We start from the raw sequence: 26,188 nt of genomic DNA on the forward strand, positions 1-26,188 counted from the left end.
TCCTATCAAACAAATACAGTATTTTTTGGAACAAAACAAAGATCAAACAGAAGAAGTACTCGTACATTTTAGCTATCGTGTAGTGAACTAAGCAAGATGAAAAGCGGGCGTGTGGTGGGGTTTGATGTGCTGTGAGGGCTGGGGCAGAGCCTTGGCTGCGAGCCCTGGGCTCTGCCGGGGCAGGAAGGAGCTGCTCTGGAGGAACAGCTCACACCTCGCTGGAGGTCAAGGCACTGGAGGCTGCTGGGCTTTGGGCAGGAACAACTCTGAGCCTGAAAAGAAGAAATGACAATATGAATGAAGACTAGGTAAAACTGCCCCGACCCTTCTCAATCCATCCTTTTGGAAGGGGGCACATTTCCCACCTCTAGAAGAGTTAAAGCAGCTGTTCCTCACACCCGTGCTTAGAGTGCTCTTAATCCTACACCTCCCCAGATAATTGACTTGGTATTTTCACATCATTTAACCTTTTTTTGTTTTAATTTAACTATTTTTTTAAGCAATTCTTTACCCTGCTCTGAAAGCAGTGTCTGTGGCAGGTACAGGTACACTGACCTACCTACACCTTAAGCACAGGTAATTCTGCACCACGCCAGCAGCTCCTCACCCGTGACCTCCCCGGCCCGTCCGTGCCCGCGGCTGCGCTGACAGCCGGGGCGGGCTATGAAGCGGCGGCACCGCCATGTTGGGACGGAGCGGCGCCTCTCGGGCCGTGCGGGGGGAACGCGGGGCCACTCTCAGCCCAGAAGGTCACTCCGGGCGGGTGACACGATCGCGTTTGGCCCACGCGTCAGCCCGGGGCGGGTGACACGATCCCGACTCGCCCCCTCACGGAGGCGGCGCGGCCGTGAGGGCAACCCCCGCCTCCAACGGGTCCCACCGTGATTGGCGCGAGCGCACCCCTTCTCCGCTCTGATTGGTCAGAGGTGCTGTCACTTCCGGCCTCTGAGGGCAGGGGCGGGCGCTGAGTGGTCGGCGCTGGCGGCGGCCCCGCCCCCTCGGGGACGCGCGGGCGGAGCGGAGCCGCGGCCGGAGCCGCCGGAGCGGGGGCGGCCTGAGGGCGGGGGGGACGCGGCAGCCACCGCCGCCATGGAGGCGAAACCGGCGGACCCGCTGCTCTGCGACAGCCTCATCCTCTGGGTGAGTGGCGCGGGGGTTCTGCCGCCTCTGGGGACCCACGAGGGCAGCGAGGAGGCGCCAGCGGTGGGGGTTTTTCCCTCCATCCATCCCCCCGTCCCTCCGGCCACCCCTCCCTCGGTCCCCGCCCGCGGAGCAGGAGCTGCGGGTGGGTCGGGCACGGCCGCGGCAGCGGGGCTGCCTGGGACGCGCTGCTCACAGCCAGCAAGTGTTCCCGCGGCACCCTCGAGGTGTGGATGTGGCGGTCGGAATATCCCGTGGGCCCAAGTGCGGCTCTCCAGCGGTGGCTTCAGTGTGGAAACTGCTCGGCAATTAACACTATTAATAAATAAATGGAATTAATTTGAATTGACAGGCGTAGAAACCTCAGAGTATTTTCATACCGGCTGGTTAAAGCGTTTATTAGTCAGGCACGCCACACCTGGGTGTGTGATGTTACCTGTGCCAGAGGCACCTGTTTGGAACTGCGGAATTATTTAGGTCGGAAAAGACTTAGGTCACCGAGTACAAACATATTTGTTAAATTCCCCAATTACTCTTACTTCCTCTTTATCTTTCTCTCCAAGCTTCTTCTGTGACCTTCTCTGTAACTCTGGTTTTGCAGGTGCAGTAATTTCGGTGACAGGGAGCTCTATGAAATAGAACTTCAGCATGAAATCTTGGCAGGGAAGGTCACAGTTACCTGTGTGAAGGGTTTCTCTAGAAATAGCAGGAGTTTTGCCTCTGAAGTGTAAATCATGGAGAGAAGGGAGTGTTTTAGAGGCATTGTAGAAATCCAGGAATGAAACTGGTAAAAGTAACAGGAGCAGCAGCCTGAGTAAGTGTTCTTGATTTCTGCATGGCAGTACAGAAGTGTTGATGAGTTCAAGTTTGTAATAAATCACTGATAAACAATTTCTTCCTTTTCTTTTTCCTCCTTCCATTTTCCTTTTAGTGACACTGTATTCTTCCAAGGTTTTGTTGCTCTCTAGAATTTTGGTGGCCTTATGTTGGATATCTTTTGTTATTTAATCTTTCTCTTTTTTGGGGCTCTTTAACTTTGTATTTTCCCCTCAGTAGTCAGGTGAGAATACCTCCATCGTGATTCAATGGCAAAAAAAAAATCACTGCAATCCTGAACTCTTTCACAAAAATCCTGTTAGTGCTGGATTCTTTTATTTTTCACAATTCCTGCTTTAAATATTGCTATCCTAATTGTCATTTTTGGTATGCTCACAGCTGTAATCACATAATGAATCTTAATGGAACCTTAACTGGCCTTAAAGTGAGCAATTGTGTCAGTGTAAGGGAAGACCCAACCCTGTGTTCGGGTTTTCTGTACAGCACTCAGAAGCTGCATGTTTTTAGATTTAGCACCCTATTTCTCAGGCCTAGTTTGCAACTTAGAAACTGATTCTTAACACTTGGATGTGTTTGAAACATCCTTTCACAATTTGAACTTCAGTGTGAATAATAGGGAGAAAAGTGATGTGAGGAGAGGGGGATGGAGTGCTCTGTGTTTAGAGAGAAAAAGGTTCTGTAACTCTCTGCTTCTAATGGCTTCTCAGTTTATTTACTCATTAATATAGCAAACAGATGCTTATGATTCTCTGCATTTTGCTGCCAGATCTGGCATTTTCCTAATTTTATTTTACCAAATGCGATATTAGAAAACATGTTGGGTCCAGAGAAGAAAGAGAGGATTCAAATAAAAATGTTTCCTGTTGTTTCTCTAGCCCAGGTGTCACTGAATTTTACATTCTGAGGATTTTACAGGAAAAACATAAAGCAGCTAAACCGAATTATAGGGGTAATGTTTATGAGTATCCATGAAAAATTGACTTAGGTAATACCTGCTATGGTGGAACTCACAAGCTGCAGCAGAAACAATTTTCTAAGTTAGTTATTTTTTCTCTGTGTAGAGGAAAAGTTAATTGGATGTTTTTCAGTGCTGTACTGCCTTAGCCTCCAAAGCAGGGTCTGGAGGTATGGCTACATCTTAAATTGGAAGCATTTTCCACTGTAAGTGCACTGCTTGGCCCTGGCATCACTGGTAGTGTTCATTCTGTCCAGTGACTGACTTATTCTATTAATATACTTGGTTTCGGCATGGGAATGTTTATTTTTATTTTAAAATCTCTTTGATTACTCTGTAAAACCTCTGTGCCTTGTGTGTATAATCTGGGTGTGAAATGGAGTAACTCATTGTTGGGGAAGCTGAGGGCACACCTTCCCAGGTGGATGGGCTGATTTCTGCTGGGCACTCTTTATTTACACTCATGTTTCATCTGCAAATGTTTGGTGGTAGAGCTACAAAATTAACTTTTCAGATGTATATTGGGAGCATTACAGCTCTGTGTCTGAGAGAAGAACTTACAGCAGCAAGTGGCAGAGTGCATTTGGGGTGGGATTCACAAAAAGGTTTTCAGTGTGAGTAGCAGCCTATCCTTGCAGTTATATTTAGTAAAACTGAAAAAAATGAGGGAAGAAAGAGCATTGCTGCAGTCCTGAAGTCTGTGGCTTCTTTTTCCAGCCTCCTCCCCACGCCTGCCACTTATATTAGTTTTGCAAGAGCAGTAAAAATCCATTTTGATGAAATGATGGGGCTGGCATGCGGCTTGGAGAACCCATAATTAATATTTCTACTCTCTTATTATTTCTAGGTCCTCATGCAACTTTTAAATACATAGAGAAACCTAGACTGTCAGTTCTGCTTTTTACTTAATTTTAATTAGCTGTTTCTATTCTGGGAGATCATGCATAAAGCAGTGTTGCATCTCAGGGTTTTCTAAGGCCTTGTTTGTCTGCCCTAACAGGCTCAGGTGAAAGGGTTGCACCTGTGCAGGGCAATTTCCTTGCTTTATGAGGGCCATGTGCAGGTGGCAGCACCACAACATTGTGCCATAAAACTCTGGATTTGGGAAGCCCAGCCTGGAGTGTAAACTTGCGTGCCTGTGCTTGTGCTGAGGCTGCTGGAATAGTAGAAGCCAGTGCTGTCAGGCATGGCAGCTTTGGGCTGTGCTGTTCCACTTAATCTTTTATGTAACCTACGAGGGATTACTGACTTCTCACTTCCTGTAAGACAGGATTTAAACCCACTTTTTAAATTAAAAAAAAATCCCCTTGCTCTGCCTATTTTTCTCTTGGCTTGACTGGATTCTTCCTGAAGGAAGAAAACAAGTATTCAGAATTATGGTCACTCTTTATAAACACAGAGTGGACAAAAACTGTCTCAGATTCTCCCAGCTGAAATCTGCTTTTTCATCACTCTGGTCCCAGTAGCTCCATTTCCCAAACACAAGGTCATTTTTACCAGGAGTTCTGAAGAAGCTTGTGCTGCACAGGATGTTTGGGAAAGCCCTCTTGCAGAGGGACAGGTAATTTAGGACATTGTAAGTGCAAAGAGTTTAAGAAGTCAGTTTCTGCAGTGGACAGGGTTTATAAGGATTCATACTTGCTCCCATTTATTCTGTCTTTTAGTAGTACTAATAATAAACTTTCTGTTTTGTTTATTGTGGTAAAGAAGGCTCTTATTTTCCTGAGTAACTGTGATGAACTCACCTGTGTATGGAAATGGCTCTCTCATCTAGAATAATTAGTTCTGAGTTGATTGTCTTTGGAAGATTAAAATATTACAATTCTAAATATGCAGCTAATTCTGTCACAATGTTGTCTATAAGCTTGGGGATAGTTTGAAAAACATCCCACAATATTTAAAACAGAGAAACATTTTAACATTGAGGTAATCCCATCCTATTTCTAAGTTCTTGTAGTAAAAGACTGGAATTTTTTCCCCTATTAACTTTCTGATAACCTTATTGTGATGCTGGTTTTTTTTTAGGTAGTTATGTCCACAACTGAGCATTACAACATAACTCAAAGGCTGGATAAATATGACTTTAGTCTCCCAAGTTATCTTTACATAATCTGCTTTGCAAGAGAAGGCCTAGGATGAAAAAACAGAGTGTGGGTGTTCCTACCAACTTTTTAAGCCACCAGTCATAACAGTCACAACTTGAGAAAATTGGGTTGGCTTCAAGTCTGTGTGGTTCAAAAAGGATTTCAAGCAAGACATCTTGCTACATGGTTGTGCTTGAAAGGGGAGAAGGAAGATAGCAGCTAATTTATTGTTTGCTGAACTAAACCCCAGTGTTTTTCCCTGTTTTAGCTCCAGACATTCAATACAGCTGCACCCTGCAGGGATGTCCAAGACTTGACTAACGGGGTTGCCATGGCTCAGGTGCTTCACCAAATGTAAGTTGATTCTTCAGCTGGAGGAGGAGGGATTCAATTGCCTGAGGTTTTTGTGTTTGACAGACATAGTTGCTTTTAAAGTAGGCAGAAATTCAGAGTGGACAGTTTAAATCAGAAGATAGGTTATGCCTTTGTATTGCTGTTTGGGGGATGATATAATGGCTGATTCATGACATGGTGGAAAAGGTGGTGAGAAGATGTACAAATACTGCAGTATTAAATTCATACTTGGGGATAATTGGGCAAGGATAACATTATCTTCTTCACTTTTCCCATCAGCACTATTTCCATGCTTCAGGCAATGTGTTCCCTTTTGGAATGAGAAACTAAAGATTCAAAGGCATGGCTTTGTGTTCTTTTCTTCCTGAGGTTGCTCAATGTATTTAGATTTAAGTTCTAGGTTTTAAATGACAACTTACTATTCGTGTGGAAGACAAGAACTGTAAAACTTCAATTGCAATTAATAGGAATTATTTTGCTTTTGAATAGCTATTTTATTGATGTGATGAAGATTGTCTGAGTGATACACTAGTTTTGAAATTTGCATAGAGGGTTGTAATGCAAGTCTTGTTTTGAAATAGTATCATACAACAAGTCATCACTGCAATTTTATTGTTATTGTTGGCCCAGGTAATTGAAGAGAAGTCTGCATTACACCTCAGGTTCAAAGTATCATTTTGTAATTACTAAGAAATTACTTCAACACCATCACAATCCACCCCCCTCCCCACCCCTCACCCCCAAAAAAATGAGCTCAGAAACCCTCCTGTCTGTCTGTAAAGATTTTAAATGTACTTTTTGAAGACAGCTCACCCTTTTTCTGGACATGGCAAAAATTGATTTAGGGTTTGCTGAGGGGTTGCTTCCTATGTATTTGGGGTATTAGGCAGCCACATGCTTTGGGCAAACTTGCTATCACCAAGCTGGTTCTTGTGCAAGTGGGGATAATGATTGTCCTTTATTAGGTGCTTTGAGACCAGTGAATAAACAGTGCACTGTCAAAGTTAAATATTGTTAAATATGCTGTGATTGTGCTGCTTGGCAGCTGAGCGTGTGTAACCCCTCCCTCAGCAATTTATCCTTGTTTATGCTGGCAAACTGAATCCCCTTCTGCCCAGGGCAACCAGAGACATACAAAATATACAAAATGCCAGTAGTTTAAAGGGTTTCCTTAACACGTGCCTTTGACAAATTGGAGTGAACATTAGTTAATCCAGCCTACAGAAATAGGTACCAAACATAATGTCAGCACTAATCAAAAAAAAGCTCATTATGGTTACTTTATTAGGTATAAAAATTCAGCATGACAAAGGCCTCCACATCCCTGTGCTCCATCCATAGCTGGCTCAGGCACACAGAGAAATCCTCCCAGCCCTGGAATGTGCCTTAATGCAGCCAGCAGCATGGAAATCTCCCGTGATATAAGTTTACATTGCAATTTCCAGGAATTCATGCCTTGTTAGACACTGGAGTTCAGCATCAGATGATTTAAGTGCTGGGAATTTGCTGTCTTATTTATTTTATTTAAGTCTGTGCTCATTGATTAATCATTTCATTTTATTTCAGAGATGTTGCCTGGTTTGATGCATCTTGGCTCAGTCGCATCAAAGAAGATGTTGGTGACAACTGGAGAATAAAGGTATTTAAAACTGAAGATAATGCAGTTTGTGGGGTTGGATGTTGTGCCTGTTCTGAGATCTGGCAGTCCAAAACCTAGAGAATTAAGCTCAAGCTTTTCAAGGATATTTTAAATGAGCTTGAATTGTCTGTTTAAGAGCCTTCCAGCATTGCTGGATGGGGATTTTCTGCTGTGATATTTCTCTTCCTATGTCCTTTCATAGCACTGCCTTGTAACCAATTTTATTAGAAATTATTATTTGATTTAATGAGAAGCAACATTTTTAATAAAATTATAACCTTGTCTTTCATGTACAACAACTAGTCCAGTAATTTGAAGAAGATACTGCAAGGAATTATGGACTACTATCATGAGGTATGGAAAAAACAATTTACTGTTGTTGTTCTCATCATTAAACACAATGATTATTGCTCCCCTTGACTTAGCCAAGTAGAAAAAAAGCTGTAATTTGTTCTGAGGACCTTTTAGGCAGCAGATGTATGATAATTATCTATTAAGTGGGAGGTCTGAGTGAATATGAAATTAATTTGAGCAGGTGTGTTTTAGATGAGGCTCTTGGAGTATGAACTGGGAGCCATGTCTCTGCCCAGGTGGATGCTGAAAGGACTGAGCTGCAGAATCCTGTTGACTTTTGTGTGTGTGTTCATGTTTGCTCTTGTCTAGAGAAGTTTTAATCCTTTTGTACACAGCAGAACAGACTCAGCAACCCCAGTGTAGGTTTTATGATATTCAGTGGGAAGCTGGGAGCCAAGGTAGGAATCCTCCTGGACAGTATTAGTTTGTTCTGTCTTATGCAGGGATGAGTACAGTAGCCATAAAAGGCTGCTGTATTTTAAGTTTAAAAAAATTGCTGAATTTTGTATTGATGTGATTACAGTTATGTAATGGGTATGGTTTAGAAAAACTTGCCAGATGTTGTTGTGGCTTCCTGGTCCTGCTGGGCTGAGCTGTGACACCAAGAGCCAGGCCCTGATGTGCTGCCAGTTCTGAGGATCTCTGGCAGGCCCAGAAGCAGAACTTCTTTAAGGTTATGAGAAGCTTTTTGAAGGATTTGGAAGCAACTCCATCTGGAAGTGTTATTAATTCCTTTTTCTATTATGTTGGTGAAATAAATGAATTCTCTCATATATGAGAACTGTCCCCATAACTTTTACTATTGTCACTTTTTCTTGTAGAAGTGCTCAGAACTAAACCTGATAACAAACTTCTAGGGCATTTTCTCTGGCTAGCTCGTTGAGCCCAGATTTCCTACATGATACCAGATTTCATGTTGTACAAAAGTGAGAGTCTACTTTTTCTTATAATATTAAATTTTTTTTTCAGTTCCTGGGTCAGCAGATTGCAGAAGAGCTTATTCCAGACTTGACCCGGATATCTGAGAATTCAGATCCCACTGAACTGGGCAGGCTCCTGCAGCTTATTTTGGGTTGTGCAGTCAACTGTGAGAAGAAACAAGGTAGGCACTACCTTAACCTGCTCAGCAAACAGCAGATTGCTTCAGGTGATAGTTAAGGTGGAAAAGATGTAGAAACTTCTCTTTCTTATCCATCAACATTGTTAATTTGCTGAATTGCTGATCTGAAGCTGGAGTTCACTTAAAAGCAGAAATTCCCTGGGAAATGTCTGTGAATAAAACTCAAAACTTTGTTCAGAGTAGGTTTAAAAATAGAGTCTGAAATGTGTATGGTTTATTCATATTGTTAAAATATGTACCAAGACCTATTCAAATGCAAATATAGCAAAATTAAATTAAGTCCTTAAATTAGAAACTGCTTCTCTGCCTGCAGAGGCTCAAGACTGAGTTGGTTGTTTTCTCTCTCGTTACCAGAACTAATCCTCCATGCTCTATTGGCATCTCTCCTTAGGCAGAGTTTAGATTTGTCCAGTTAAGAGTTTATAATCTTTTGTGCTTATCTGCCATATTACTGGAAAATAATGATGGTACTTCTCTGTATAAAGAGACCACTACTTGTTTTGAGGGAGCTTTATGGATTATAGATTTTTCTGGATCTTTCAGCAAACACAGTTTATCATTTTACTCAAACCATTGAGGTGACCATTGTCATGAGTCACTGCAAATCCTTTTTCACAGAGCACATACAGAATATCATGACCCTTGAGGAGTCTGTTCAGCACGTTGTCATGACAGCCATTCAAGAGGTAGGTAACAGTTCATATCCTGATCCTGTCAGTTGAATAGTCCAAAAACCTTTTTGTTGACCTTTTGAGAATTTTTTCATCCAAGCAAAGGTCAGGGAGGAGTATAAGTACTTTCTGAAATTATTTGGGAGGTTTGGGACCAAGAGACCTTAAATCCCAGCCAAAAGGTTTTGGTTTTAGACTCATGGTGCCCAAACGTACAACAAATGCTTTAAGTTTTTTTGTTCCACACAAGAAATGTATACAGTTGCCAACCACTGATTATACTGAAGTTAGATTCTGAAATTGTCTCCAGTGCTGTAGTCTTGGTCCCAGAGTTAAGCTGATTGTGTTTGTGAGGTTGCATTGTTCTGACAGACCATTCCAGACTGTGACTTAGAAGCTTGCAGCTGCATCTCTTCTATTTCTGTCACGGTGTGCTCCTCCTCCTGTCTTAATTTGTTCTTGGTTGGATCATCTTAGTGATCCAGCTCACAGCTTAGCTCTGCAGTCACTGGCTTCTGAGAGCTTCAGGACTGTGAAGCAGAGTGTGGAGAGAGGCAAAAACTAAACTCTGATTGTGAAGAGAAGGTGGTGTGTAATTGCACCCTCATCAAGGTAACAGTGGAGTTGGTAATAAGCTTTATAACTTAGATTTAAATTGTCTGTATAGTCTTTAAAGTTGTACTTGTCCTGTTGGTAGAAATAAATCCATAAAGCTTGTGTTTGTTGTCTTCTGACTAAGTAAACTTTCTAGAAGAAGGTCTAGAAATAATTCAGTAATTTCTGAGAGGATTAAAGCCCTTTAATTGTTGGTAAATACACACTGTACATCTTTGTATCTGAGAAGTAATGTTCTCTTTGTTTGTTTAGTGGCAATTAATGGGACACAAAGAAATGTGAAAACTGTTAAATCAGTGGAGTGAAATCCTGTCTTTTGGTTCATTCCAGTTTGACTGACTAGGGGCTGGCAATACCTTCAACACATCACACATTCATCCAATACAATGTTACTGCAAACTTGATTAATTTTGAGAGGAAGGAGGTAAAAAAATCATCTTAGTGTAGATCTGTTAAAATCTTTTACCAGCCATGAGATGAGGAGGAGCATTATTAATCTGTTTTGGTATATTGAAGGGATGCAATAACAATGGAAAATACAGTTGGTACTCAGTAGACAGTGAACTCACAGATCTGTAACCTCTAATTTAACCTTTTTTCCTGTGGCCTCTCTCTGTAGCTCATGAGCAAGGAGGTAACAAGTGCTTCTCCATGTGATGCATCAAGTGAAGTGGAACTGCAGGTAATTGCCTGATCTGTGTTGCTATTGTAGATCAAGCCTGAACTGTAAGTTGGTATCTGGCCATCCCTTAAAAGAAGAAATGCTGGTTTTCAGTGCTAATTAACTGAAAATTTCAGTGTTATTCTATAGCTTCTTTAAAAACCCACAGTGACTACATGGGGTAAAACTGGTCAGTGCAAACCTACATTGCAGGGAGGGGTAGGGGTGCACCATCAGCATTGTCAGGCTGAGTACTTCAGGTTATTTTAAAGGGGTTGTGTAAATTCCTGATAATCTGAACACTACAAGGTGTTGCACATAAAATGAACTTTTCTTTAAAGGCATATGAAAATGGTGGCAGCACATTCCTGTGTTTTGTTATGCCTTTAGTCTAGGTTGTTGTGTTTCAGTAATTTAATTTCTAAGTGTGATAATCAGGCAGGTGAAATGAGCAGGGATTCTGATCTAGCAATGTGTGCACCCAACAGCCAACTTAAACAATGGGTGTAGGCAATTGAGGCATTTTAGAAGCTGTAACTGAGTACTTTGAATATGGGCCATAGTGATTGACTGCCTTGTTTTTGAAAGCTTAAAAAAGCCTTGGAAGACCTTCAGGAAGCACGAGCAGAAAAAGAGGAATTGGCACAAAGATGTCAAGAGCTGGATTTGCAGGTAAGAAACAGTCAGTTGTTTGTTTCTTTAATATGTAGTGGTGCTGCTATTAAGATGCAGAAATTTTTAAGGGCAAAGTGCATTTTGCATTTAAATTTTTGTGAGAATTTGTAGCTGCTTGTGGGGGAAAAGAAATTATTCTGGGATCCAAAATGCAATTACTGGAAAGAGTTTTCTGATGGAAGTGTAAGCTGAGGCCCCGTGCCAGCTTATCTCAAAGGTTCTTTGTCTCAGGTTAATGTTTACCATTAGTAGCAGGTAGTATTAAACCAACCTTATCATGGTTTTAAAAATTGCCCTTTTCATTCTTATTCCTCTAGTCTTATGTACTGTGTCCAAAAAATCCAGTTCATGTCCTAAACAGTAATTACATTTAATCATAGGAAAATCATGCTGTTTCAATAGGAGTTGATGAAGGACAAAAATTTGTAATTCATCTAAAACTTGCTAACTTTTTCTCATACACAATTGCAACATGGAGGAGATTTCAGGATAAAAATAATGAAAACTAATAGATCCTTGCTGACATTTTCAAACAACACTAATAATAGGCCTATTTTTGTTTTTAATGGATATAGCAGTTAATCAAGTCACTCTTGAGAGAAAGGAAAGAGGACTTCATGACAATAAAGAGAAATTTGCATTTCAATCAACACTTTAAAGAAAAAATCACTTATTAGCCCATCTCTTATGGCACTATAATCTGAAAATAGAAAGAGTTTTATCTGGGAAGGCAATTCATGTCAGATTTGGCTCTGCACAAAGAGAACATTGGGGTGGCATCTTCTTGTAGGAGCCAGAGGGCTGTACTGGCTGTGAGAGCCTCTGGAAATGAGCACCCACAAAAGCAGAGGCCACTTTTGCATTTCTTGCTGACAAAGACAACTGTAAAAGCAGAATACTTGTGTCTAAAGCAGCTCAGAGCTCCTTGCCATGCCCAGGAAGCTACTGCTATAACTGAGTTGATATTTAATTTTCTTTTTTTCTTGAGGCAGTTGTAAGGCTTCCTAGTGAAAGCAGGGATGTAAAAATGCTTGTGAGAAGAATCTGCAGGAGAAGTCCCAGGTGTTCTCCTGTTCTCCCTGGCTTTTCTTCCAGAATTCTCTATTAATTAATCATAGGTAATGCAGAGCCAGTTGTTCGTAACATGGCATGGGACAGGTGAAAGGTGTTCAAGGGAAAGATACTGAATATAAACTGATGAGTTAATGACAACACAGCTCTGTAATACTGTGGTGTGTCCTTAAAACCTCTCTTCATAATTTCTGTTGACTTTGACACCACTTCTGCTACATTGAAATAATTAAAAAAGAAGAGAAAGCTACCAGAAAGCAACTGAGAAAAGACGTAAAACTTGCTCTGAGTTGTGTATCATAGTATGATCTTTAGGGTTTTTTTAAGTCTGAGATGAGTGATGTTTCAGGGTTATTCTGAAAGTCCAAATGTTGTGCATGCTTAAGGAGTGGCTGATCCTTGAACAGGAGGCTGAGCAAGGCTCAGATGTGCTCCCTACTCACAGGTGTTTGTGTGCATGTAAATAGTAAATGACATCTGGTACATAAAAAGGAGTGAACCTAGAAAGCCAGCACCTCAGGAAGTGGCAGATTAGTTACTCTGACTTTTACATCTGTTTGCCTGATAGTTTTTTAAATTGTGATCACAAACAAATTGTTTCTTAATATTGCATACTGTAGATTATATCTGTTTAATAATGTCATCATGATCTGTTTTATTTTATTTTCTTTATTTGAAGCCGTAATATTGACTTGACGCTTCTCATTTAAACTAATTCTTAATAAATTCACTTGTAAGGTCTCAGTCTTCCTTGATATTTTCCAAGAGTATAAGAAAGGTAGGTTTACTTTATAATTCAGGAAAACATAACCCAAAAAACCATATTGTCCCTGTTTCAGTGCAGTCGACTAACACATGCTGCGTGCTCCTATGTTCGACAGGACGTTAAAATTAACACAGCAGCTTTCACTAGACAAACTTGAAAGGTTCTATCCTCTTAATCCTCGTGGCTGTGAGGCTGGCTGCTGTCAGTGCAGTGCTGTAGCCCCTGTGCTTAGCTGTGACACCGGGTAGCCGTGTGTGTGCTGCCAGGGTTGCATGCTCCCCAGGCTGGCCAGGCTGTCCGTGCGTGTGCGCTTCGGCCCACCCCGCTTCCCTCAGCCATCCCCGCTCAGCACGGCAGCCTGGGCTGCTGGCCATGCCCTGCTGCTTCTGGTTGTCAACTACAGGCAAGGTGGACACTTGTTGCAGCAGCACTCGGAGTTTTTTGTACGGCGTCCATGGTGTTTTTAATGGAAGTAGCAGTTTCTCTCCATATCACTTTGTCTGCCTTTTTACCGTGGTTTCAGTTACAGAAATTCGTCTTTTTATTTAGAGGGACTTTTCCTTTAGTGCTTCATAACTGTCATACACTAAAGCATCTGTATGCTCCAGTGTGCTCTGTAAACTACATTCTAAAACTTCTAAACGCTCAGCCTTTTTCATAAACTAATTTGGTGATGTATTGCTGTCTTGCTTCAGTTCTTTGGACAGGTCTCTCAGTGTTCATGCTGTTTTATCTGTGCTAGGTGGCTGCCCTCCAGGATGAGAAAAACAGCTTGATGTCAGAAAATGAGATTATGAATGACAGACTAGAGCAATTAGACGACTCTCTTGATGATCCAAATACCATGGTTGCAAAAAAGTATTTTAGTGCACAGTTGCAGCTGGAACAATTGCAAGAAGAAAACTTCAGGTATGAAATTATTTTCCCCCAAAATCTCTCACTTGTCTAATGCACTCTGCAAATTTCTGGTACTCTTTGAGGCTTTTCCATCTCAATTTCTTTTGCATTAAAAGCTGTCTAGTGCTTTCTAAGCATATTTTAAAGGCAATCCTTACATTTAAAAAGAAAAAGAATCTGTTGTATACTTGTTGTATAAAGTATCAGTTTATCGTTGGAATAGCCCTCTAATACTTAAAAAAAGGAAAGAATGTGATGGAAGGCAAAAAAATGAGTGCTGATTTGTGTGTCAACAAATCAAAAGCTAAACTCCCCAACACCACCATGTCTCTCTACTGAACTGATTTATTTCTTTCTTTGGTCTCTCTCTGTGATCCATATTGGGAAACAAAATCACTTTTCATGTGATTCCTTGATACTGATGTGATAAATTTGCAGTGTGCAATGCATTATGATTTAACAGGTAGACAACAAAATGTTCCATGTTTATTGTAACATTTTCCCTGCTACTTAAATCTGTAGTTTTCCTTGTATCTTGTTTCTTTTTAGTAATTCTAGTACTAAAGAAACTGTGCAATAGTGATGAGTTCCTAACAAAAGTACTGATTTTGATCTGGTAGGCTTGAAGCTGCAAAAGATGATTATCGTGTCCATTGTGAAGATCTAGAAAAGCAATTGATTGAGCTGCAACATAGAAACAATGAACTGACCTCTCTGGCAGAAGAATCAAGAGCCTTGAAAGATGAAAATGACATTCTTAGGTATGTAGCAGAGAGAGCTTCACACACACACATTAGGATTTGATGGCTAAATCCAAGGATTTGTATTTAAGGATAGGATTTATTTGAGGTGTTATTTCTGCAGATCTTACCTGAATGAGCTCTTTGGCTAAGCAGAGGTGAAGTGCAGCCTTTCAGGGAGAGGCTCCATTGTTTGACAAGGATGACACATGGAATTTGTCTGTGGAGCAGAATTAATGACTACGGAACTTAAGCTTCTTTGTATGGGACAGAAAGTGGAAGTTCTCATGTACAAAAGCATATGTACAGCTAGAATTTTAACCTAACTTCTGGTGTCAGCATTCTAGGCCAGATTTAGGTTAGTGAGATCATTAGCAAAATGAAGATGAAACACACAGTAACTTCCATGAGAATTTAATGTAACATTCCAGCTTGTGTAAACTGTATTAAATACCAGACCACCCAAGAAATATCCAAAATAAATTGTATTGTGAAAGCGGATCTGCTATTCATAAAATAATATGAATAAAACATGGAAAGAAAAGTGGTTTCAGGTGTTTAACTTAGTGGTTCTTAAATAACATCTGAAACAAATCCTAGCTGTAGATTTTTTCCATTATTTTCTTGTACCAGCTTCTGGCGAGAGATGAATGCAGATAATAAACACAAATATTAAAATTAATTTTAAAAGTATGGTCCCAATGTTTTCTTACCATGTAGATTTTTTTAGTGGTCAGCTGACAGTTCTTGGGTGTATCTGCCAGTGATCATTCTCACAGAGCAGTTATGTTCTAATTCTGAATAATCCCCCAGGGAGATCATACCAGGTACCAGTATTTTGAGGAGACTGTGTAGCACAGGATGCTGTGGTGCCACAGAATTCCTCAGGGATATTTGACCCACTAACCCTTGCTCATATTTCTGGCATGTGACTGTCAGTCTCACTTGAAGGCTGGCTGATTTCAGTTTTTACAAGCAAGTTTGTGTCAATTATACATTTAAAAATAAAGCAGTGAAATGTAACTGCTGCTAAGCGTGTCACATCTCTCTTTGAAAACAGAGTGTCAGCAGGGTTTGAGTTTTGTAACATTTCCTTGTGGTTGCTGTTGATACCTCCAGGGCCACTGCAGACAAGGCAAGCAAGCTGGAGTCGACAGTGGAAGTGTATCGGAAGAAGCTGCAGGACCTGAATGATTTCCGCAGGCAGGTGAAGTCCCTGCAGGAGACCAACATGATGTACATGCACAACACCGTCAGTCTGGAGGACGAGCTCAGGAAAGCCAACGCAGCACGGGCCCAGCTGGAAACCTACAAGAAACAGGTAGTGCTGCACTGGTGTTTGAAAGGCTCCTTTTTCCCCAGCTAGCTGGGAACACCTTAACAACCCTGCATTGTCCTTCTGGAATTTCTGAGTTGTGAAAACTCCTTCATACCCTGTGGTTCCCTTGTGGGCTTTTCCCTGTTTGTTAAACTTGCAAGCTTAACTGTAGTTGCCCTCTCAGCTGATGTGAGAGTCCATAGTCTGCAGGCTTTTCTTCTTCACTCTGACTGAGGTAATTTGTGTGCCTGGGAGAGGTTGTTCAGCTGTTACTGAGATCATTTGTATGGAATCATAGAATGGTTTGGCTTGGAAGGTGACCTTGAAGATGATCTCATTCCACTGCCATGGGCAGAGACACCTTCCACTGTCCCAGATTGCTCCAATCCCCATCCAGCCTGAGCTTGAACACTTCCAGGGATGGGACACCCACAACTTCCCTTTGAAATCTGTGCCAGGGTCCCACCACCCTCACAGAAAAGAATTTTTTCTTAATACCTGATCTAAACCTGTTCTCTTTCAATTTGAACCCATTCCCCCTGTCCTGTCACTATATTCTTATACTCTCATATTCTTACCATTCTTCATGAAAATTACAAGTTTTATTTTAATTTCAGTAGGAATTAAGAAAGAGTTAAATAAAAAAAGAAAAAAATCAATATAACCCCCCAAAACACAGAGGCCCCCATCCCATCTCTGCTGCCTTAAGCTTGAGGAACCAACTGTTTTATTTTGGCTGAATTGGGCAGGAAGGATTGTTTTAATGTAGCTTTTTAAAGTAGCCTCTTGCAACATTCCTGTGCTAAATAATGCTTTTATGAAAAGGTCCAGGAGCTTCATAACAAACTGTCTGAAGAATCCAAAAGAGCTGATAAGCTGGCATTTGAAATTAAGCGACTCGAAGAAAAATATGAAGCTTTAATGAAAGAAAAAGAGGTAAGTCCCTTTAAGAGTTTATTTGAGCACCTAAATCTCTCTCAGATCCTGTGCTTGAGGAGAACCTTCCTGGAAGTAAGGTCCATAAAAATGAAGCTTAGTGCCCTGTGTGTGTGCATTCACATATAAAACAAAATATAGAATCATCGAATCATGAAGGTTGGGAAAGATCTCCAAGATCATCAAGACCAGCCTAAAATGTGCATGTGTCATTATTACTTCTGATTAATGTTGTTCTGTGTTAAAAGTGGTGCAGCCTGACCTAATTCCATCTCAAATGTGTCTTGTTAGAGACTGATAGTGCAGTGTGATGCATTAAGAGAGACAAATGAGGAGCTCCGGTGTGCACAGATGCAGCAGGATCACCTGAGTCAAACAGGTACTGCTTTATCTTCAGAGACTCTTTTATTTGCTTTACAGGTTTCTTTAAGTGTGCTGAATTAAACCCCTCATGTGATTTCAGGTGAAAAAAGCCATGAGAATCTTGCTGCTGAAATTCTGCCAGTGGAATATAGGTGAGACCCAAAGGCTGAAGTTGTTTGGGATGTTCATAGGTGGGGCATGAAAATGTCTCTGTGAAAGTTCAGTGTTTACATCAATGTGATTCTTTATCCCACACCTTGCTTTGCCACCACATAGTGTTAATAATTATTTCCCCATACTAAAATTACTTTGCTTTTTTTCTTAAAACCATATCAGATTGCTGTGTATAAATCTGGGTTTGGAGTGACAATTTAAAACTCTGCTCATATATCCTAAAGTTTTCAAACATTTTAAGTTACCTTTTAATAACAAATTGCTTTGTTACCCCAATTACATCATTAAGTACAACTTGCCTGGCTCACTTTAATGTTGGGGGAGTGAACAGGACTATTTCTTAGTCACCTTCTTAATTAAAAGTGACCTTTTTTTTGTTTTTGCTTTAGGGAAATGTTCATTCGGCTGCAGCATGAAAATAAGATGCTCCTGCTGAAACAGGAGGGATCAGAAAATGAACGGATTGCTGAGCTCCAGGAAGAGCTGGAGCAGAAGCACCGGACAGTGAACGAGCTGGAAACTGAGAAAAGGTGATGGGGCAAACTGCACCTTCAAATACAGCAAAAATGATCTCTGGAGTCTTTAGGGTGACTTGTACATTACATCTGTAGTGCAGGAACCTTTTCTTTCACCAGAAATGAAGGATTATGAAGCAAGGAAGAAGGAAAGTGGTTTAAATGTGGTAGAGTTCTGTGTGTACCATACCCTGAAGGAAGTGCTGCTTACAGGACACTCTCCTTCAATCTGAATTATTCTTGGTAGACCAAGAATGGATGTGTCCTCTAATTCTAGAACTTCAGACTGTTAGACCGTGGATTTTCTATCAATGAATGATAAAAAATTTTACTAGAACAGGAAAACTTTTGATAGTTACGTTTTCTCAAAACTTAATGTGACAATAGGAATTTCATTATAAAATGTTCAGTAAAGCTCTGTGTGTTTGTTTCAGCAGAAGTTCCAGTCACACTAAAAGCATTTGAAATCAGTTTATTTGTGGCTTAAGTCATGCTGGGTAGACCCTATGAAAAACTAATGAAATAGAAAAATCTGTCTGTGAACTATTTATTTAGATGGGCAATAACTGAGTTTTCTTCCCAAAAGGCTCAATGAGGAGCGTATTGGAGGATTACAGCAGCAGATTGAAGATCTGCAAAAGACTTTACAGGAGCAGGGATCCAAGACTGAAGGAGTAAGTGAAACATTTTGCCAGTTTTGTTTAAACTCCTCCAGCGTGTTATTTTTCAGTGTATCTGAGCAATACCTCTATATCAACTGCAGTTCAGTTGAAAAGCTCCTTGTGGTTCCTTCTATGGAACTGTAACCCTTCTACTTTACTTCCAAAGTCTCTGGTTTTATCATTCAATGGATTTATTTGCTTTGGCTTATTTAGTTGTGCTAAGTATTCTTGGCTGATTTGTAAGAGTCCTTAAATGTTGCATGGTATGAAATACTGAAATACAACTGAATTTTAACTCTCTCCTTTCACAGTCCAGCAACCTGAAGCAGAAATTGGCAGCACACATGTAAGTAAGGCACATGCATCCACAATAGTTTATTTATACTAAATAGAGCACAGGAACTGCTTAAATCTTGGTAGAGATCTTGTTTTTCTAAGCCACTGATTTGAGAATTTGCATAGAGTTAAATATTGGTGTCATAGTTTTGTTTTGTTTACTCTGACCATGGTGATCTTGTAGTACCAGTACCACTTCACTGTCTCTTCACCACCACCAGCATTTTAACTGTTCTGATTCTATAACACACTGCTAAAACCATCACTCAAAGTGTATTCTACTCCTCTGAAATATTTCCAGTCCTTTCAGCAGATGTAATTCTTCCTAAGATGATGCTGGAGGGGCTTAATTGTTAATTTTCCTAGTTTTAACTAAAGGAGGATCAACTCAGAAGTGACAACTTTTATCTTTTATGATATTAATATTTCTATTCAAACCCTGAAGAAGTGCTAGAGCTTAAAATACTTATTTAAATACTTCTGTTGTGAAGTTTAAGCTTCCAGCTGTTAAACCTGAAATTATTTGTGAGCTTAATCCTTAGCCCAACTTTTCATTCCCAGGGAAAAGTTGAACGAGGTTCATGATGAGTTACAGAAGAAGGAGGCTGATCTGGCAGAGCTCCAGCCTGATGACAGTCAGAACCGTGAGTTGTTTTGTGGTGTGGGGTTTTTTTTGTATTTGTTTAATAAGACTCTGTTAAGTTTCTTCTGAAATGATTCCCATAGCCACTGGATTATGGGATAGTTGTCTGGATGAGGCTTTCTGCTGCAGCTTAGCTTTTAGTCTGAACTGGGGGGTCTGGAGGGGTTTTGTGTGTGGTGGTGGGCAGGGAGAGGATCCTGGGGGGTTGAGGTTTGTTGAACAGTGCTCTGCAAAATGGGATTTCAGGGACAGGTGGGACAGCTGAAACAAAAATAAGAATTTAAACCTTCTAAACTTAAACTTCTAGCTTCTACATTGCTCTCTGTTTGAGGGATGGTGAAATTAAAAGAACACAGAAGCCCTGAAAGTAACCATGTCTGTTTTTATTTTGTCTTTGTTGATAATTTCTGTAAACAGCCCAGAAGATTGGAGAGCTGGAAGCCGCTTTACGAAAAAAAGATGAGGATATGAAAGCAATGGAAGAAAGATATAAAATGTACCTTGAAAAAGCAAGGAATGTGAGTGGCATGTTTCTAAGCATATGCATTCCTCCCTCATAAATTGTTAAACAGATTGAGTGTCTGTGTCCCCACCTCCCAATTAAAAGCAGTAGCTGAAAATTGCATTTTTAGTCAGATTGTTCAACTGCAGTCAATTAAGTCTGAGAGAATAAACAGGGTTTAGGCTGAGCATGAGGTGCAGTAAGGATTCCTTTGTACCTGTGGTCTCTTGTACACAGTAACAGCCTGACCAGTGCCCAGCCTGTTCTCACATTCCTCCTTTGAGCAGGTGCAATGCAGACCTGTTGAGAATCAAACTGACTTGCAATGCTCTTGTTTTGCCTTGTCCAGGTGATAAAAACCTTAGACCCCAAGCTAAATCCAGCATCAGCAGAAATTATGTTGCTCAGAAAACAGATACTGGAAAAAGACAAAAGAATTGAAGCACTAGAGGTAAAAATCTTACATATTTTTAAAAATAACTTTTAATATAATCTGTTTCTGATATTACTCATTCAAGATGTTGTTTCCTAGTAATTCAGTAAAATCTGCCTGGCTGAAATTCTGAAAGGATGGTTGACAATAGTCCAAACATCAGAAAAAATTGGGGAAATGCATTGAGTTTCACAGCAATATTGACAGGACTATTTGGAATAGTTTCCTGAGCAAATAGGAACTCCTCAGCGTGATGCAGTGGGCTGATAGGTCTGACTGTAAATGCTGTGGCCTCACATTTCTTTTATGTATGAGTACAAGGGAAGTATATTATATAATAGCAATTAGCCAGTCACTGGAGGTACATTCTTTTCAGGTGAAAAATACTAAATTATTTATAGGTTTTCTGATACACAGCAGACCTCTTGTGCACTTCCCCACACAAACCCTCAGAGTACATTTCCAAATTCTGTTTGTGTTTCTAACTACAGCTTGTGTAGTTTAGCCTCTTCTTAAAGCAGGCTGATAGTTATCTCTGTTTTTTATGGAAGTATCTTTGTTTATACTTCTAGGCTTTGTAGTTATTTGGTGTATTGAAGCATTTCTGCTGCCTGTGTTTATTTCACTCAGTGAACTGCAGCAAGTTTATGCAGATAAAATTTGTGGTTTAACTGAGATTTGTCCTTGCAGAATGAATACAAAATAGCCAAGCTACGTGACTATGAGGAAAAGCTGATTGTAACTGCGTGGTACAACAAGGTGGGTCAAAAATCCACTTTTTGAAACATCTTTTGCTACACGTACCAGTTAAATCTTAGCTAACCTAAGAAACACAGCAGAAAAAATTCTGTGTGCATACTAAGAAAGCATGAGCAGGATGGGTAATTGTTTTCCTTCTGTTTTTGCTGTTGTTGAAGTTGTTGTTTAACTCTTGCAGAGCCTGAGCCTGCAGAAGCTGGGCATGGAGGCCAGGCTGGTGGGCAGCAGCGGCGGCTGCGGGGCCGGGCCCGGCCGCTCCTTCCTGGCGCAGCAGCGTCACGTCACCAACACCAGGAGGAACCTCACTGTTAAAGTACCAGGTGCAACTTCTGATTAAACACGAGGACATGAGGAAGACTCACATGCTAAAGTGTCCTTAAATGTTTTATACCTTTCCACTTTACCTACTTGATGAAAGAGGAGGTTGGAATGCTGGGCAGCTGCAAATGACAACATCAGAGCCTGTCAGGAAGGGATGAAGGTGATCAGCCAGAGGGTAGCATGTAGTTTTCCAAGTAGATTTAATAACTGCAGCATGTACAAGCACAACTTGAAAGATTTCTATTTGCCTTCAGATTATATTGTAAATATGAAATTTGGCACTATATATTTAAAACTTTATTTAAGTGGGTTTGGGCTAGAAAGTTGACTTTTATAATGGGAAGATGTTATGCAAAGGTGTACTTCAGGAAACTGGCAATATTGGGCATTTTTGCTGGGCTCTTCTGAAAACAGATCTAAAGGATTGGTAGCATCTTTTTAAAAAAAGATTTTTTTAGAGTAGAAAGTACAATTTTAAAAGCAAGAAAGTACTTGCATTTATAGAAGAAAATAAAGGTGTGGTACCAGTTGTTATGTAACAGAAGACAGGATTTGTTTTATGAGAAGCAGAATTTCTCAGTTTATTTAAAAAACAAAGCAAAGGTTAAGTTGGTGCATATAGCACTGAGGAAAGCCTGTCTTTAAGATGTTGAATTCACTTAAGCCAAAAAAGCTTGTCTTTTCCTGGGTAAGAAAAAAGCTATTACAGTAACTCAAAAGTCTGGGCTATATTTTGAAAGTCTGGCATATTGGTATACTGCATTTATCTGCAGAAAGGGGATTAGGTGGGAAGGAGCCCCATTTATTTCAACCTATTTATACAAGCCTGTGCATGGAAATTGCATTTCCTCTTTTTTAAATGTAATTTCACGTGGCTATTCTGAACTTACTGTTCTAGGCAGAGGAGTGAGAAATGGCTGTGGCAGTTACTGGCAGCAGAGGTTGTTTGTTGGCAGGGAGCAAAGTGCATGAGCTGTAATAGTTTGATTGAAGATTAAATGGAGGTTGTTACCTGACATCTGTGTGCAGGAAGTTGCTGTCTTTCACAAAACTTGTGACTTTACTTCCCAAATGTCTAACTCTTGTTTTGAATTGTAATGTTAGGAAACCTGTTAATGTTTGTTCTTTGCAAATGGTTTAGAAAAAGTTCATTATACCAATAGTTAAATAAAATAAAATTGCAGCAGCCCTTAAAATGAAATTAATACACTTAAATTAAGTATTTGTGGGTGCTGTACCAGACCACCATCTCATATAAAATTCAGCTGCCTGTGAGAATGAAAACACACCTGTCTTACCATTAAGGCCATTTTTTATTTGAGAACAGGGTTCAGCTATACAGAATTTTAAAGTTTTGAATTGTGACATTTGGATAGTGTGTCATTTTGCCTGCCCTTCACTATAGCTTGTCCTTTGATTTCTTCCTTCCCCAACATCTTAAATCTTTAATTGGGCATTGCATGTCATGCCAGAGAAAAGGCAAGCATTCATTTTTGATACAACTTACTTAGGGTTGCTTCTTAGTTGTGGTGGTTGTTTTCCAGTGCTGTATGTATGAATAGGCATTCAACAGATTTCCTCCTTCACAAGGCATTGTTTAAAAGCCAGGCTCGTGCTCAGTGTGGCATGAGCCAGATATGTGGCTGTTGGAGAGTGTCTGTGGTGGTGTTCTTCAGGACTCTATGCTTCTTTGGACTACCTCGTGGGTTTTGAGGTCTTTTATTGCTGCAGTGGTGTTAGTGGAGTTGGTGTTGTTAAGGTACAGTTGCATATTTAATTTGCCAGGGCTGTGGGTGGGAGGGAGGTGGTGGTGAGCAGTGGAGCAGGAGATTAAGGCTTAGCAAGATGCTTCCATTCCTAAAGTCTGGTATTTGGTGTGTCCTAGTGAAACGTGGAGCTGTTGCTGGTGGTGTTGAGTGGGTCTCTTAACCCTCGTTCTTTGCAGCATGGAAACTTTCATGGATGTCCTTCAAATACTCATGTAGTTGGTAGGCTTGATTTGTTGTACTTCTCCCAGTAGTGGAGCTGTGTCAGTCGTCTGTCAGGTGCTGAATAGTGACAAACTTGGAGCAAAATGTCTTTGACTTAACACTTCTCAAAACTGCAGACCCTGGGACCAAAAATAACTAAGAACCTCCCTATCATTTAATTGGAAGTTTGTCTTCTGACTAGTGATGGAAGAATTTAAGTCCTGATGTACAGGCAGGGATCAGCCTTTTTCAGGGCACAGTTGTCCCCAGTAATCATGTTGGGGTTGCCAAAATGAATCTGGTTTTCAGGTATTGGATGAAATGTTGCTTATTTGGGGCTTTTCCAAACTGTTAGGAGTGAAGCCTGTGAATATCACTCAAGGGTTTCTTTGGGACTGAGAACCTGTTTAAAACAGCTTTTATACAACTAGTTAAACCTGGGTTCTGTCCTGTGAACGAGGAACTGATGTGTGGAAATAAATACTGGAGTATAAGCCATGGTGTTGTATTCACTTCAGCTCATCTGCTTGTGCAGGAAGGGCCATTAGGTCAGGATCATTTTAGTGTTTGCTTCCCCCATGTCAAAGCAAAAAGCTGCTAAAAGCACTGCTGTGTTACAGCTGAGCTGTGTCCAGCATGCAGCAGCAGAGCCCTGTCACTCCATGTCCTTTGATGCACCACAGCTGAGGCAGGAGGAACAGAGAGGCCCCTTGGCTCTCCTGAAAGGTGAATTTGTACCAGCACAGTTCATATGAGGTGAATATATGAGGTGAAAATAAATGAGGTGAAAAAATATGAGGTGTAACCACTGAACCCTGCTGAAGTTAAATGGCATTATTAGGAATTTAGCCAGTTTCCAGTAAAACGGGTAATGTAGATCCAAAGAAACAAAAACATATGTTCTGATTGACATATCATTTGTTAATTATTTTTATATAAGATTAATTACTATGGAGGAGAAGTGTTTTATAGCAATAATACAAAATATGGGCTAGTAGGTTCTTTTACTCAAGATGGGTCAGGCAGCAGTTTTGAGAAGATTCTTTTGCAACAACCTTATTATATAGTGGTTTAAGAAATGTTCACTGAAAATAAATTTTCACCTGATTTTTTTGTTCATTAAAATATATATATATATATGGGTATTCTATTTTCTATGATATACACTTACTTGGAAATAAGTAATATAAGCAATACTGATGTTCTATTTAGGTAGCCATAAATAGTTTAGAAATTAGAAAATGAAAACAATTGTTTAGGAGTTGGTAGTGTCTAGTACAATAATTTTCTTACTTGTTTCTTTTTCCCCTTCCCCTAAGTTAAGGTTTTCAGTGTATCGGTGTCTACATCTTCTGTTTAAAACAAATGTAAACACTGTGTTGCATAGAACTGGAAAAATTGCACTAATTTTTAAACTTTTGGTTTTATTTTTTTCTTTGGAAAAAATCCTTTTATATTCACATAAAGATTTTTAAAATGAATTCTTTGGTGTCTTTATTCCAAGCCATGTATTTAATGGTCCCTAGCTGGTGTTTCTGGGCAATGCACTAGCTGGTTCTGTATGTTGGTACATTTACACCACCTCAAATACCCTGTTCAGGACAGACAGGTGTTGTAATGAGGGTATGGATGAGTTGTGCTCTTCTCCTCTGCTGTTTCCAGTTCTTTCATCCCACCCAAAGCTGGCTCCCTCTGCTCAGCCCAGACTGAGAGCTGGGCTAAGGGCCTTGTGAAGTGAAGGATTAAACCCCTCTGCAGATGGGCTGTAGAGTGACCTCAGTAATTATTGCTGCTGAGGAGGGTGAGGGTCTGGGCCTGTTCTCAGCCCCACCTGAGAGGACACAGAGCACAGGTACAGCTCTAAATCACTGTTCTTGCTTTTGTTGGGAAAACTGCCCCGTCCAGCCTGCTCTGCAGGTGACTTATGTGCTCCATCCTTAGTCCCATTGCCAGCTCTCATTCCCTGAGCACTACCCCCTGCCCAGAAGTGCTGTTGGTGAAGACTGGCAGCCTTCAGCCCTGTGGAGTGAAGATCTGAGGATGAGGAGCTGCATTGATTGCCCAGCGTGGAAGGGCCTGTCTCAGAGGGGGTGAAGCCATTATGGAAGAACTGGTTTTCCTGCTTGCTGAGGCTGGACATAAAAGCAGTTTCAGACACTGAAACCAAAGTGTGCAGGTGTGTGAGGGAGAAGGGAAGAGCTGCTCAGCTGTGCAGGAAGCCTGAGCTGAGCTGCAGGATGTGTTCAGTCCTGGCCCTGTTTGCATCCTCTGGCAGCTCCTGAAGAGCCAAGCACTGCAGCAGGAGCTCTGTGTGTTCAGGTGAGGGGTGTCCCTGGAAGAGGAACACAGGATTACAGCCCTGAGAGCAAAGGAAAGGAGAAGCTGAGGTCAGTCACATGTGGGAGATAGTTTAGGTGGAGGGGGCAAAATATTCAAGAAGCCTGTGAAATGCATTCTTCTTTTGCAATTTAACTGAGCAGAGGCCTATGGAGGAAACTTTTGGATAGAGCAGCAGTTTGGGAAAGGAAATGGGAATCTGAGCAAAGCACTGGGGGGAAAAAGTACCACAAAACAGTCAGATGACTCCTGTGCACTGGAATTGTTTTGGGAGTTGCTCACACAGCAGAAACTTACCACTGTTCCCCAGTCAATTCCAGGCATGCGGCCCACTTGCAGC

At 40.8% G+C, this 26,188-nt stretch overlaps 1 protein-coding gene across 1 annotated transcript; it reads left to right on the top strand.

Annotated features, from left to right (window-relative positions):
- The first annotated feature begins 983 nt into the window (after positions 1-983).
- HOOK1 (hook microtubule tethering protein 1) lies at positions 984-24,992 on the top strand. The gene is made up of 22 exons (XM_054638136.2): positions 984-1,140; positions 5,285-5,370; positions 6,937-7,009; positions 7,313-7,363; positions 8,333-8,465; positions 9,102-9,169; positions 10,389-10,451; positions 11,019-11,102; positions 13,685-13,851; positions 14,460-14,600; positions 15,699-15,900; positions 16,723-16,833; positions 17,125-17,212; positions 17,297-17,348; positions 17,760-17,900; positions 18,472-18,559; positions 18,859-18,893; positions 19,445-19,527; positions 19,944-20,044; positions 20,378-20,479; positions 21,152-21,220; positions 21,399-24,992. The coding sequence occupies exons 1-22, from the start codon at positions 1,090-1,092 to the stop codon at positions 21,555-21,557; spliced, it is 2,148 nt and encodes a 715-aa protein (XP_054494111.1). The 5' UTR covers positions 984-1,089; the 3' UTR covers positions 21,558-24,992.
- The last annotated feature ends 1,196 nt before the right edge of the window (positions 24,993-26,188 follow it).

Source organism: Agelaius phoeniceus, chromosome 8 (assembly GCF_051311805.1).
Source record: "Agelaius phoeniceus isolate bAgePho1 chromosome 8, bAgePho1.hap1, whole genome shotgun sequence".
In the NCBI taxonomy this organism is placed as follows: Eukaryota; Metazoa; Chordata; class Aves; order Passeriformes; family Icteridae; genus Agelaius; species Agelaius phoeniceus.

What these genes read in the sequence shown, in the direction of transcription:
- HOOK1 (XM_054638136.2), top strand. Translation starts at nt 1,090, where the DNA reads ATGGAGGCGAAACCGGCGGACCCGCTGCTCTGCGACAGCCTCATCCTC. An exon ending in TTATGGACTACTATCATGAG is followed by an intron (nt 7,364 to 8,332) that starts GTATGGAAAAAA and finishes TTTTTTTTTCAG; the next exon opens with TTCCTGGGTCAGCAGATTGC. An exon ending in TTGCAAGAAGAAAACTTCAG is followed by an intron (nt 13,852 to 14,459) that starts GTATGAAATTAT and finishes TTGATCTGGTAG; the next exon opens with GCTTGAAGCTGCAAAAGATG.